General features: G+C 57.0%; 5 protein-coding genes across 5 annotated transcripts; 3 read left to right on the plus strand and 2 right to left on the minus strand.

Moving 5' to 3' along the window:
• Positions 1-1,134: 1,134 nt before the first annotated feature.
• CkaCkLH20_09734 (uncharacterized protein) lies at positions 1,135-4,958 on the plus strand (the record flags this gene model as incomplete). The annotated part of the gene is made up of 6 exons (XM_038892449.1): positions 1,135-1,210; positions 1,262-1,612; positions 1,708-1,862; positions 1,934-2,408; positions 3,837-4,212; positions 4,277-4,958. The coding sequence occupies 6 exons, from the start codon at positions 1,135-1,137 to the stop codon at positions 4,956-4,958; spliced, it is 2,115 nt and encodes a 704-aa protein (XP_038742332.1).
• A 263-nt stretch (positions 4,959-5,221) lies between these two features.
• Positions 5,222-5,786, minus strand: CkaCkLH20_09735 (ankyrin-like protein; the record flags this gene model as incomplete). The annotated part of the gene is made up of 2 exons (XM_038892450.1): positions 5,222-5,578; positions 5,634-5,786. The coding sequence occupies 2 exons, from the start codon at positions 5,784-5,786 to the stop codon at positions 5,222-5,224; spliced, it is 510 nt and encodes a 169-aa protein (XP_038742333.1).
• Positions 5,787-6,648: 862 nt separating this feature from the next.
• Positions 6,649-8,066, minus strand: CkaCkLH20_09736 (auxin efflux carrier superfamily; the record flags this gene model as incomplete). The annotated part of the gene is made up of 3 exons (XM_038892451.1): positions 6,649-6,729; positions 6,790-7,800; positions 7,851-8,066. 3 exons carry the CDS (start codon positions 8,064-8,066, stop codon positions 6,649-6,651), a joined length of 1,308 nt encoding a protein of 435 aa, XP_038742334.1.
• Positions 8,067-8,758: 692 nt separating this feature from the next.
• CkaCkLH20_09737 (enoyl-CoA hydratase/isomerase) lies at positions 8,759-9,845 on the plus strand (the record flags this gene model as incomplete). Its single annotated transcript, XM_038892452.1, has 2 exons — positions 8,759-9,177; positions 9,251-9,845. The coding sequence occupies 2 exons, from the start codon at positions 8,759-8,761 to the stop codon at positions 9,843-9,845; spliced, it is 1,014 nt and encodes a 337-aa protein (XP_038742335.1).
• Positions 9,846-11,174: 1,329 nt separating this feature from the next.
• CkaCkLH20_09738 (lea domain protein) lies at positions 11,175-11,625 on the plus strand (the record flags this gene model as incomplete). Its single annotated transcript, XM_038892453.1, has 2 exons — positions 11,175-11,373; positions 11,435-11,625. 2 exons carry the CDS (start codon positions 11,175-11,177, stop codon positions 11,623-11,625), a joined length of 390 nt encoding a protein of 129 aa, XP_038742336.1.
• Positions 11,626-12,797: the final 1,172 nt, after the last annotated feature.

Here is a 12,797-nt window from a genome sequence, read left to right on the forward strand (position 1 = left end):
GCTAACCACGCCAACGGCCGAAACAGTGTTTCGAGAGCTAGACGAGGATTCTTACCCTGGGGACCTGATGCAGAAATCTGTCCTGACAACTCGCGTTGTAATCCGTCTAGATATAACTCTTGAATGACAGCACCGCTGTGTGACTGGCAACAGTCTTTAACCAGTGGAAGCTCACAACGGAGGAGACATAAGGCCGACGTGGCGGTCTTCAACATTTCAACGATTTCATGCTTAGAAGTTTCGGACCGAGGTGTGGCTTGAACTGGTACGAATTCGTGCCGATTTGCGAATGCGAGCCTCGCTCTCTACTTGCTTAGGGCTCTTGTCTCGGAGCCTACGTTCATACCGAAGAGGCCATGGACCAAATCCTTCAGCACGTGTACTACGATAACGAGGAATCATGCATGCAGGATATAAGACTACCGTTTTAACTTGGATCGATCTCATCTAAGACGGGCTTTGGGCTGCCCGCATTCAGCAACGCGCCATTCGATGACTTCAACGGAGAGACCAGACCAGCCAAGCCCGGCTTGCGGAAGACACAGAAGCGGTCGAGAATGGCGTTTGGTCTGGGGAAACGATCGGCGAAGCCCAGTGAAGCTGTTTGCGGGTTCTATCGCACTTCCTTCTCGCCCTCAACGGACCCCGTTTGGGAAGCGTCACATGATCCGAACCATCCTCCCCTTCCTACACCACGCAGTAAATCCGACGCTGCAGTTGACATAAGACTTGGATGGCACCAGATCACAGCGAGAGACTCACAAGCTCCGGAAACGGTCGGAAGTGATGATCGGTCCGGGGGCTCAATCGGGGAGCCAAGCTCAGCGAAGCTGTTTGCAGATTCTGTCGCACCCCTTCCCGCTCTCCACGGACCGGTCCGCATGGACAGCGTGACGTATTCCGAACTTGCTCGCCTTCCCACACCAGGCGAGGGGATTTGATGCCGCAGTCGACTTAAGACGTCGATGGCACCAAATCATCACAACATGGAGAAACTCACACCATCTGCTCACCTCATGATTCTCCCGAACCGCTGCGCAAGGGCTGTCGCTGGATCTCCTTCATGTCCTTCCGCTTGGTGCCCGAGACCCGCAGGCGGTCCATCACAATGACGATGTCGGGACCGGCTGCGCCATGGCGATTGCTCCCTATACTTGCACTGATGCTGATATGGACGGTCTGTCTATGGCCTCTGGGGAGATACAGCGCGGTAAGTTGACGTTTCGTGGGTCGTGGTGATGAGAGTCCGACTGATGATGAGTCTCCCCGACGACGCAGGACTCGAGCCCCAGCACAGAACCAGACACGACGAAAGTAGAGAAAGTCGAACACACGACGCCCGATTTCATCTTGTCGTCGCAGTACGACGAAGCAGTCATCAAGACGCCGCCCGCCGTCCACGAAACGAAGCCGCTTAACCGCCTGCTCGTCACCTTCGTGTACTTCGAGTCCCCGACGGCCCGGGTGAACCTGGCGTATTTTGTGAAACACGGCCTCCACGACGCCGCCGACTTCATCTTCGTCTTTAACGGGGAGACTAACGCGACGAGCTTCCTTCCGAAAAAGGACAATGTCAGAATCGTAAGGCGAGACAACACCTGTTACGATCTGGGTACGTTTTTTTTTTTTTTTTACCGGCCGGGTTTCCGACGCGGAATGAGGAATGGAGAAACGTCCGCTGACGTGAGTGTTTTGGTGTGACTGCAGGCGCCACGGGCGAGGTCTTGAGGACGAATGAGCTGTGGAAGAAGTACGACCGCTTCATCATGATGAACGCGAGTCTGAGGGGCCCGTTCTTGCCCCAATGGACCGGGGACTGCTGGTCAGACCTCTTCCTGAATAAAATAACAGACCAGGTCAAGGTGAGATTCTCCGCAAACACACTTACCCACCCTCACCCGACCGGCAAGAGATCTGACGACTTCCAAACCAGCTTGTCGGAATAACCGCCAACTGCATACCGCGCTTCCACGTCCAGTCGATGATCTGGGCGACGGACCGCGTCGGCGTGGAGCTCCTCCTCGACCCGTCCAAGATCCCCGGCGCCGCGGTGGCCGACCGCTACGGCAACGCGTCGGACCCGATCGGCCTCAGCGCGTGCTACAACGAGTACCGCAAGGCCATCCACTCGGAGATCGGCAGCACGGCCATCATCACGACGGCCGGGTACAAGGTGGACGTGATGATGACGTCCTTCTACGGCGTCGCGCGGGGGGACCCGGAGACGTACTGCCCCAACGTGCCCAGGAAGAACAAGGACGACACGCTGCGGCAGGGGGACTACTTCGGGTCCACGATTCACCCGTTCGAGACGGTGTTTATCAAGACGAATCGGAATATCGACCCGGTGGGCATCGAGAACTTGTCGAGGTGGATGGCGGGAGGGGGGTATACGAGTTACGGCAAGTGTAAATCCACGAGGGGGTTGGGCACTGGGGGTTTTGTGTAGTGGAAGAAATGAAAATATTATGGATTTGATGTTTTTTGTATGGTTCGTGAGGTTCCGATACTGGCGTCTTATCAGGTCTCTTTCCAAGCCCATGGCGTTAGACTACGTGTAAGAACGTCCCCATGGAGTGTCATCATTTCACCACCTATTTACCTGAAAGTCAGAGGAAACAAGAAGCCAAACGATCCTTCCCGCCCTTCGTAGAATGCCACCGGCCTCAACAGACCCTGAAATGCCAGGCGTTAGCACTCTGCCTCGTGGAAACGGCTGCGAGGGTGGCTGATAATCCGATATCCCACACTCGAGTCATCAGAATAGCCCCTCAGCCAGACCATAGACCAGGCATTCTATCTGCCAGCCGACCTCATTCGGCGTGCTGAGACGCGCGGGTCCATCGCGGGAAGGGAGTTGGAGCTCCCTGACTTGGGGAATTCCAGCTTTGAGTGCGAAGAATGCGGAGCAACGAATCTCCTTCTTCCAATCAGCGCGACAAGTCGGCAGGAACTCGATGGGAAGAATGCAAGTTCCCCTGCGTCTTTGAAGCCTTCACATGTCTACAGCATGCTTCTTATATCAAGGAATTCTCAACCTTGGAATCTGCGATGTGAAAAAAATACTTGAGATAACTCTCTGGCTGAGACAGGCCCTCGAGACAGGCACGCGCGGGTAGATGCCCTCATCTTGGCTAAGACCTGAGAAACCCCTCCAACCAACCACAGAACCTGAGCAGTGGCTATCGTACTGGCCTATCGCTCAATCTTGCCAGGGGGATTAAGCACGGAATGTCTCGACGAGCATGCCCAAATGGCACGCAATTTCAGTTGCAATATCGGCAAGAGAAAGACATGTGCGCTTCCTTCCACGGGGCCTACCTTAGCTCGGAGAACAGCGCGGCTCTTCGAGCTGAAGCGCTTGTCAAGCCCTACGGCGACCCAAGAGCACGGTGGTGTCCCGCAAGCATAACGCCGCGCAGCCTTTCGGCAAAAAAGATCAATGTCCGATTACTACCAGAAAGAAGACTGAAGACTTCGTGTTATTTGTCCCCCGAGAACGGCATTGCGCCCTTTATGCCAACCGCCCCCAAACCCTTCGCGCGTGGCGCACCGTCCGGACCACTTCAGCCGCAGCACAGGGAGGGACAGGACTCACCCAGGGCATGCAGGTACGTGTCCACGAAGGGTCTAGCCCGACGGCGACGGCGACATCTTCTCTGGCATTCTCGATTGATATTTGACGGAGGGAGAGACCTCGCAGGTTCAATCCTGATGGAGCTCTTTTCCCTCAGGTCTGTCCCCTCTGGGTCCCCTCCTCGCAACCTCGTCCCCAACAGCCCAGCCGACCCGGCGACTCCATCGTCGCACGCCCCCGCAAAGAAGCAAACACGCAGATCTCGACGAAAGGCGCGCCGACGGCATGTTCTCGTCGTACCACCAGAAACCCTCCGCCGCGCCCCGGTGGGCGCAGCCGCCGAACCTCAAACACCCAGCCCGGTTCCGCTACCGGACCATCTTCGTCGCCCTCGGCCTGACGTGGCTCTGTCTGTTCTGGCTGTGGGGTGCCCGCCGCGGGCTGTTCCGCTTCGGCGGCCGCACGGGTATGCCCTCGGCCTCGTGGAGGACGAACACCTCGCAGCTGGTGCCGCCCCGGATCTGGCAGATCATGCTGCCCAAGGACGCACCCCGGGCCAGCGAGGACGCCGTGATTGACCCGGAGAGTCTGCGTAACTCGGCTTCGTGGATCGCTGCGAATCCGGGATACTCGTAGTACGTTTGTTTCTCTCCCCACCATGCTAGAAGAAGAACGAGACGGGAGACTGACGCGCAAAAGCACCCTGGTCGGCGAGAAAGCGGGCATGGAGTTCGTCAGGGAGCACTTCGCCGCGGTCCCGCGCATCGTCGAGGCGTACGCCAACATGCCCAACATCGGGATGAAGTCGGACCTCCTGCGGTACCTCCTCCTCGGGATCGAGGGCGGGGTGTACACGGACGTGGACACGGTGGCGCTGCGGCCGATCGACGACTGGATCCCGGCGGGGCTGCGCGAGCGGGTGCGGCTCGTGGTCGGGGTGGAGTTCGACCGGCGCGAGGGCGGGGTGTGGCCGGACAAGACGCACTGGGTGCAGTTCTGCCAGTGGACGATCGCGGCGGCGCCGGGGCACCCGGTGTTCCGGCGGATGGCGGCGCGGGCGGTGGCGGCGCTGGAGGGGCTGGAGGCGGCGCAGGGGGTGCCGCTGGGGGAGGTGAGGCTGATGACGGTGGACGTGGCGAACGTGACGGGCGTCGCGGCGTGGACGGAGACGGTGTTTGGGATGTTGAGGGAGTACGACGAGACGCTGAGGGACGTGAGGATGTTGTCGGGCATGACGGAGCCGAGGCTGGTCGGGGACGTGTTGGTGTTGCCGATTGACGGGTTCGGGATGGGGCAGCCGCACTCGGGGAGTTCGAACGGGCGGCCGCCTGAGGCTGCGTTGATGAGGCATCTGTTTCATGGGTCTTGGATGACGGATTGATGGGTGCTTGGGTGAACTTGAGGCGTTGGCGCGGGTAATTGATATTGCACTGTTCTGTCAGTGTTGCATTCTTGGATTCCAAGTGGGCGTGCTCTCCGAGTGTTGATCTGCTCGTCTCCATCTGCAGCAAGCGGCTTTCTCATCACGCTCAATAACACGACGGGTCTCGAGAACCCGGCGTAAAATAACTTGAACGGCTTCCGCTGAGCACGCGATATTGCTGCATCTGATTAATCTTGACACCCAACCTCCAAACGCCCCCCTCATGCTTTCGTCTCGGCCTTCCCCCTCCCCGGCGCGCTCTCGAACTTGGCCTGCCACTGCTCCTCCTGCTTGAACATGGCCACGCACTGCAACGCGTTGGGATTCCCGTACTCCGGATCCGCGCCGCCCTCGAGCAGAACCTGAACACACAAATCAGCACTCCCGTGCTCACGTCCCATGTCGCCCTTAACCGGGAAACGAGAGAGACACAATACCTCAATCACGCCGTCCTCCTTCTTGAACACCGCGCCGGCGAGGGGACTCTGGCCCCTGTCGTTCAGCCGGTTGGGATCCGCGCCGTGCTGGATCAGGAGCTTGACCAGCTCCGCGTGTCCGTGGTAGGCGGCCAGCATGAGCTGTGTACGCGGTCAGTGAGAATGGCGTGATGTGGTTGGTTCGCCGGTTACGTACCAGTGTGTCGCCTTTTTCGTTGGTCATGTTGGCGGGGAGGCCGGCGGGGAGGGCCTGTTGGAAGAGGGCCATGTCGCCGCTGCGCGCGCCGTCGTACATGCGGCCCGCGAGGGCGATGGCCTCTGGCGGGAGGGTTTGGGAGGCGGGGTCCATTGCAGTTTGGATGTTCCTGGGACCGGTCGGGTTGGTAATGTGAGAGCGAGGTTGTTGATGTTGTGGGATTCGAGCCGAGGTTGTGGGTTGGGTGTAGTCCGCGGGGATGTGGCCCACCTGGTACCTGGTAGGGTGCTCGGGAAAGGGATTGTTCGAATAGAACTAACAAGTACTTGGTGATATGTGGAAACCTTTCCGCAATTGAGATCGTGATGTTGACTTTTGAACTTGAGGATTATTTACAATCAACGTGGGGTAGTGTTGAAGTCGATGGATGGGTGGGAGAAAGTGAGTGGATGACGTGAAGAGCGGAAGGTCTTCCCGAGACCCACGACCTCAGTGGAGATAGCGGCTGGGGTGCAGGAATTGGGGGTCGCTAGGGCCAATCAACGGTGTCTTATTCAGCGCTCATTTTATCATTTCTCTCGAAGTGTCTACTTGTAATCGTGGTCGTACTTATGGCGAACTACAAAGTGCTTGAAAAGCATTGGTGCGGTGCAACGCGAACCTGTGATCTCGATCGTCCCATCTTGCTTCAGCGTTCCGGCAGCTGGCCGGGGTTGGGTCCGAGCAGCCCCCGCACGTCTTTCGGAGTGCACCCAAGGTCACCCATGGTTATATCTAGCCTGGGTCACTCAGTTCTCTCTCTTCTTGTCATCGGTCTCGCTTCAATATAGCTACACGGTATCTGTCGATTGATTCGGAACGTCGCACTAGAATGGGAAATATCGCGCATAGTTGGAGGCGTCAGCCGTTTCTGGTAACGAACGCCTCGACATAAATGTGTTCAAGGGTATTAAACTGCAAGGTCAAGCTCCTGGGAGGTGTTGAACAGATCGGCAGGAGTCGTCGGTGACATATTTCAGCCTCCGACAATCGACTCGCTGGCCTTTAGAGCGCCTACTACGGCAAAGCAGATGAGAGGCGAGACGATGTACGACATCTGCGGAAACGTCAGCTACGCTGCAATCACTTTATCTCGTCGCACATGGGCGCAACTTACGGTCAAAAACTTGGCGATGAGCATCTTCTGCGCCTCGTCCGAATCTTCGCAGTCGGCCAGCGCAGTCAACTTCATCGCCGGCGGGCCCGTCGGCATGAGCATCATGCAGAACCACAGCAGCGCGTCCTTGGACAGCACATTGGTCTTGCTGGCGAGCCCGTAGATGACGGCGATGGAGATGATGGGCCAGACGATGAACCTCACGACCGTGACGGCCAGGAACGGCACCATCGGGACGCGGCTCTCCTTCGCATCGGACCCGTTCTTGAACTGGAGTAGCGCCTTGGAGAGCTTGACGCCAACGACAATGACCTGGAGCGTCGCGAACAGGTCGCCGACGTTCTTGAGGGACGAAGTCAACCAGGCGTTGAGGTATCCGCCCTCCTCAGGCTCGTTGAAGAACAGACGGTGGAGGGCGGGCACCAGGCCTACCAAGGCACCGAGAAGGGCGCCGATGACTGGGGCGTTGATGAAACTAGAGGAGAATTCAAGGACGTTCTGGGTGGTCGGTGAGAGGGAGGACCAGAAGCGGTTGGTCTTGCGGGTGATGCGGTATTGCACGCGAGTGCGCTTGACGGCCACGCGTCGAGGGAGGAGCGAAGTGCGCTCGTTCCGTTCTACGGCTTCTTGTTCCTGCGACTCGAGGTCCTCCTCCTCTTCCTCCTCGCTCTCTTCCTCTACATCGCCATTTTTATCAGGGGCCTCCTCTTCTTGGCCGTTGAGGAGCTTGGGCCCGAGTGCGAACGTCAGGGAGTTGCCAATCATGGCATTCACCAGAAAGTAGCTCTTGGCCTTGGACACCACGCCGGAGCTGTCGTCGATGGAGCTCAGAATGCCAGTGGCATCCAGAGATTGCACGAGCAGCAGGGGCAAGCTTGTGGTGTTGTTGAAGGCGATGGCCGGCGTGACCCAATCCGGCATGCCCAAGACCTTGGTCAAGAAGAGGCCGATGCCGATTGAGACCGTGGTGTAGAAGATGGCCCATAATATAATGGGTACATATCTCATGCCCTTGGATCGGTTAGAGGTTGCCGGCGAAGACATCATGGTGGAGCACTTACGGTCTCGAGATCGAGCTGGGAGCCGACGTTGGTGATCAGGAGAGCAGGAAGCGCCATGCGGACGCAGAAGGTCGAGATCTTCTTGCTGCTGTTGCTGTCGAGGAGGCCATACTGGGTAGCGACGACACCGACCGCGATGGTAAGCAGGACTGATAAGGAGGCCTGGAAGGCGCCCAGGAAGGGGACGATGATGCTTTCTGTCGTGTTATCCGACATGATGGTGTAGAGGATATGCCGACAGAGCAACCCATTTTGACGGGTAGAGAGGCATGCGAATGTTTTTAAGGGCCAGAGATAAAGGCACGCGACATTAGCCAACGTGGGAGCTGAGCTTGCGCAGGGACGGAGATAGCTTGGCACTGGCGCTGGCGCTTGGCAACAGGAACGTGGGACGTCACTGTGCACAGACCAGCGGCCGCCCCCTGGGATGTTTGGATGGCGTTCCCTGATGATTCGTCTTGGCTGCTTTCGGGGCGTGTGTCTGTGGTGTTTTTGGCTGTTTTGTCTGAGAATCGACGATGTTCTTTTGAAACCGTGTCGATGATGTGCGTGAAAAGGTCGGAACAGCTGCAGCTCGTGCGCTCGGTGGAATCGAGGTGTGATCCAAGCTTCTGTGCCAGCTCGGTGAAGCTCCTTGGGCCGCCCCTTCACCGAGAGAGCGGTTGACCACTTAGCGAGCGGGGTGTTAGCTAAGATCTCCACAAATAACCGAGCAAAGCCGACCTGCCATTAACGTCATAGCATCCTCACCAATGGAGCTCTCTATTCCTCCTCGGCGCAATTTGATGAGCTCTGCCGACACAACGAGCTGCATGTCCAACGGCTCAATTGACTTGAACCATCCAACAACAACGGCTGTTCTCTCCATTGATTGCCATTGCTCATCGTCCGCATAATCTCAAAACACAATGCCTCCCCGCCTCGCTCCCCTCCGCTTGGCCGTCCGCATCCCGCGGTGCTCCTCCAAGCCGACCGCAACGGCATTCTACTCAACCGCAACCGCCGCAGACTCCAACCAGCCGCTGATAACCGTCACCCAGCTTCCCGCCCCGGGCTCCGGACACATCCGCATCCTCGAACTCAACCGCCCCAAGGCCCGCAACGCCATCTCCAAGGCCCTGCTGTCCCAGCTCCGCGCCGAGATCGACGATGTCCACGCCCAATACACCGAGAACGGCGATGAGGTCCCTCAAAAGCAGGTCTTTGGCGGCGTCGCCGGCCAGGACGTCAAGGGCCCAACGCGCGCCCTCATTCTGGCCAGTGCCGTTGAGACGAGCTTTTGCGCTGGTGCCGATCTGAAGGAGAGACGCGGGTTCACGCAGGAGGAGTATGTTTCCCTACCCACACAGCAACAGTCGGTCCCCAGCATAGGACGTCCATGATTAACAGAGATGCCGCAGAACCGACGAGTTCCTCTCCAACCTCCGCGGCACATTCAACTCCCTCCAGAGCCTCCCGATCCCCACAATCTCCGCCATCTCATCCATCGCCCTCGGCGGCGGCCTCGAGCTCGCCCTGTCCACGCACTTCCGCGTGCTCTCCTCCAACGCCGTCATCGGCCTCCCCGAGACCCGCCTGGGCATCATCCCCGGCGCCGGCGGCACCCACCGTCTGCCCGCGCTGATCGGCCTCTCGCGCGCCCGCGACCTGATCCTGACGGGCCGCCGCGTGTCCGCGCCCGAGGCCTACTTCCTGGGCATCGCGGACCGGCTGGTCGAGGTCACGCACGACGAGGCCGAGAAGGCGGGCGAGGGCGACAAGGAGAAGGGGGCGTTGATGGTTTCGAGGAGGGCGGCGCTGAGCGAGGCCGTGCGGCTCGCGGGGGAGATCTGCGAGGGCGGTCCGATTGCCATTCGTGCCGGGTTGCAGGCTGTGAACTGGGCGAGGGAGGAGGTCGAGAATAAGATGTATGAGAGGGTTGTCGCCACGGAGGACCGCAAAGAGGCGCTCAAGGCGTTCCAGGAGAAGAGGAAGCCTGTTTTCACCGGACGATAAGTGTTGAAATATTCATCTTGGCATTGCAAGATAGACAACGCCAAGATAGACAACACTGTAAAATTTATTGGATACATAGCTGCTGTCTGATTTCCCATTACCGAAATCTAGAGCACTGCCTGAGAGGCGGGGAACCAAAAAGACCTAGCACACAGATCGATCGGTGACGGCGCCGATACCGTGAAAGTGTCGTGGTAAAGGTAGGCGGGTAATTGCAGCGCGCGACATAGACTTGAGAAGTTATATAACCATAAAAGCGACCGTTCACTCACTGTTGGGAGCTACAGAAACTCAAGAAAAGGAAGGGTTGTTGTATTAAACTGTGCGGCAGATCGATCTGGTTCTTGTTACGCCTGCAATGATGTATAAGCGACGAGCCTTTAGTAAACTCGTTTTGACGTGATTTCAGTCATCTCACAACAAAAACGACTCGTCTCAAGTCGCAACTTCCACGCGCAATCCAATGGAACCACCGGCCCCGGCCCCGCTCCGGAGCGGACCCAATCCATCCCGAGAAGCTCTCGGGCAGCAAGCGCCCGGGCCTCTCCCCCGAGAGATCGAGATCGTCGACCGAGGGGCACCTTGGCCATCGGTCTCCCAATCGGCCGCTACCTCAATCCGTCAGTCACTATCCCCGATCCGAGCAATACCACGCCAACGCAAGAAGCCTCACTCGCCTTTTCCCCGCGCGTTCTCAAAGAATCCAGACCTCGAAAAGACCGAGGTAATGCAAGCGGCGGTCCAGCCAGGGCCTCAAGTGAGCTGTGAGTGGTGTGATGGCGGCAATGTAGACATGTCGTCATCATCTGCACCAATCGCCCTCTCGAAAAGCATAATGGAATACCTAGACAGTACCTTGCCCACATTGCGGCTGCATTGGGGGACCATTGATCGATGATGTAGGTGTGATACAATGTCTTACTGGCCAGACGCCGTGGCCCGGCACGTCATGGCGAGCGATCGCTGCTTCAAGTGTTGTGGTTTTTTTCTTACAGTGGGGTTTCTCGCTGTGGGAAAGCTGAGGTCCAGTGCGTTTTGGCATGTGTCCCGCAGCCCGTAGTGCTGCAGTCGCAGCTCCCTCCCCGCAAAAGCAGGGAGAGCTGCGTGTGGAATGACATCACCCGTAGCTCATGGCTACCTACACTACCCGAGAGCTCCTTCTCATTCCTAAGACGAGCGAGGGGGCACCTTCTTGCCGTCATATTTGAGCTCACGTCTCTCTTCTCTTCCACAACAAAACCACTCTCCTTCCCACAAACAAAAGCAAATTGCGATTCTTGATACCCTCCCCCCAAAAATCAAACAAAACACCAAAAAACAACATCCAAAATGTCGTTCCTCATCGAAGCCACCGGCCGCCGCATCGCCACCCTCCCCCGCGTCGTCCCTAGAGCCGTCACCGTCGCCCCTAGACACTTCACCACCTCCACCCCGGCCCAGAAGTCTGCGACCGAGACCGTCAAGGATGGCCTGAAGACCGTCGACCGCAAGATCAGCGACAAGCTCGTTGACGGCATCAACGTCGGCTGTAAGTCCCCATCTCCTTCTCCCCCGAACAGGGAAGCCCGGATCTGACACGATTTCTCTAGCCACCGTCGCCAGCAAGGTCAAGGAGGCCGGCGCCGACGTCAGCCAGGGCAAGGCCACCGGCAAGGCGGAAGAGCTGCGCGGCGAGGCCGCCGGCAAGGCGCAGGAGCTCAAGGGCGAGGCCAAGGGCAAGATCAACGAGGCCGCCGGCAAGGCCAAGGGCACCGCCGACCAGGTCAAGAAGAACCTGTGAGAGCGGTGGGAGGAGACGGAACTGGAGTAATGACACACCAACCAAAACACCACGCATGGCTTATGACGGACCGAGACGGTCCACATTGTACAGTATTGCCACACCTCATAGCATGGAAGGGGTCTCCGGGTCTACAAGGGGCGTTTAGCAGGTTCAATCAACATCCTGATTGATGATGATGACTTTGAGGTTTTTACTTATGCTTTTGGATACTATTTCAACTGGCGAACCTGACCGATGTTGGCAGGCCAGGCAGTAGCGGGCATGGTCCGTCGTAGTTGAAGTCATACAATAATCAGTTTGACCTATCTCGGCACCTTGTTTTAATGAACATAATACTTTGTGTTCGTGTGGTATTCTCTTGTTCGGTACTAACCTTTACTCATCGTCGTATGCAATAGCATCTGCTGTTGTGTGTCCGCTAGAATTAGAGGCATCCATATGAAAGGTGAGCTGTCAGCTACGTATGTAAAGCAACTGCGAGTTGCGGAAAAGCTAAAGGGACCTCTTCGGCCCTGGCCTTCGACTTTTACCACGTCCCGTCACTTTATTTCTTCGTCCCTTCCTTCCTAGCGAGAGCAAGACAGGGCGGAAAGGACGAGCTCAGTAATCGTATTATTTAGCAGAGGAGCAATATTTCCACAAACAAAATCGAAAGCTCAGAACTTTACGAACTTTATCTATTCAATAGGAGACTAGGAAAAGAGCAAGTGTTTGCCTTCCTTACTTGCCTCAGACTATCCAGGTTCGAACTAAGTTGAGCGCGCCGCGGAGAACGAATATATGGTATATACCATCTCGCAAAAAACTCTCAACATCTCTTTTCTAGTCTCCAAGTTCCAGCCCTCAAGGTCGGACACAACCCAAAATGGCTACGGGAAATGTATGGTTCGTGTTATCGGAGACACCTAATAGACTTTGAATTTCACCTGGGTGCTGAATGTATGAGAATTTCTCTCCGCCATTAATCTGACAGAGTGATTGAGTGACCGGAGAAAGATCTGGGTCTTCATATGTAAAGGATGGCTTTTCCAGTACTGCAGGTGTTTGAACTGGACTTACATGCACACTCTTGAATTTACATGAACATCGACAACGACAGCACATATAAAATCAAGATACATACTCTTTCTTCTACGGCAAATCTTTTACACCGTACCTTTCTCTCAAAC

This window comes from Colletotrichum karsti (assembly GCF_011947395.1).
Source record: "Colletotrichum karsti strain CkLH20 chromosome Unknown Scaffold35, whole genome shotgun sequence".
Lineage (NCBI taxonomy): Eukaryota > Fungi > Ascomycota > Sordariomycetes > Glomerellales > Glomerellaceae > Colletotrichum > Colletotrichum karsti.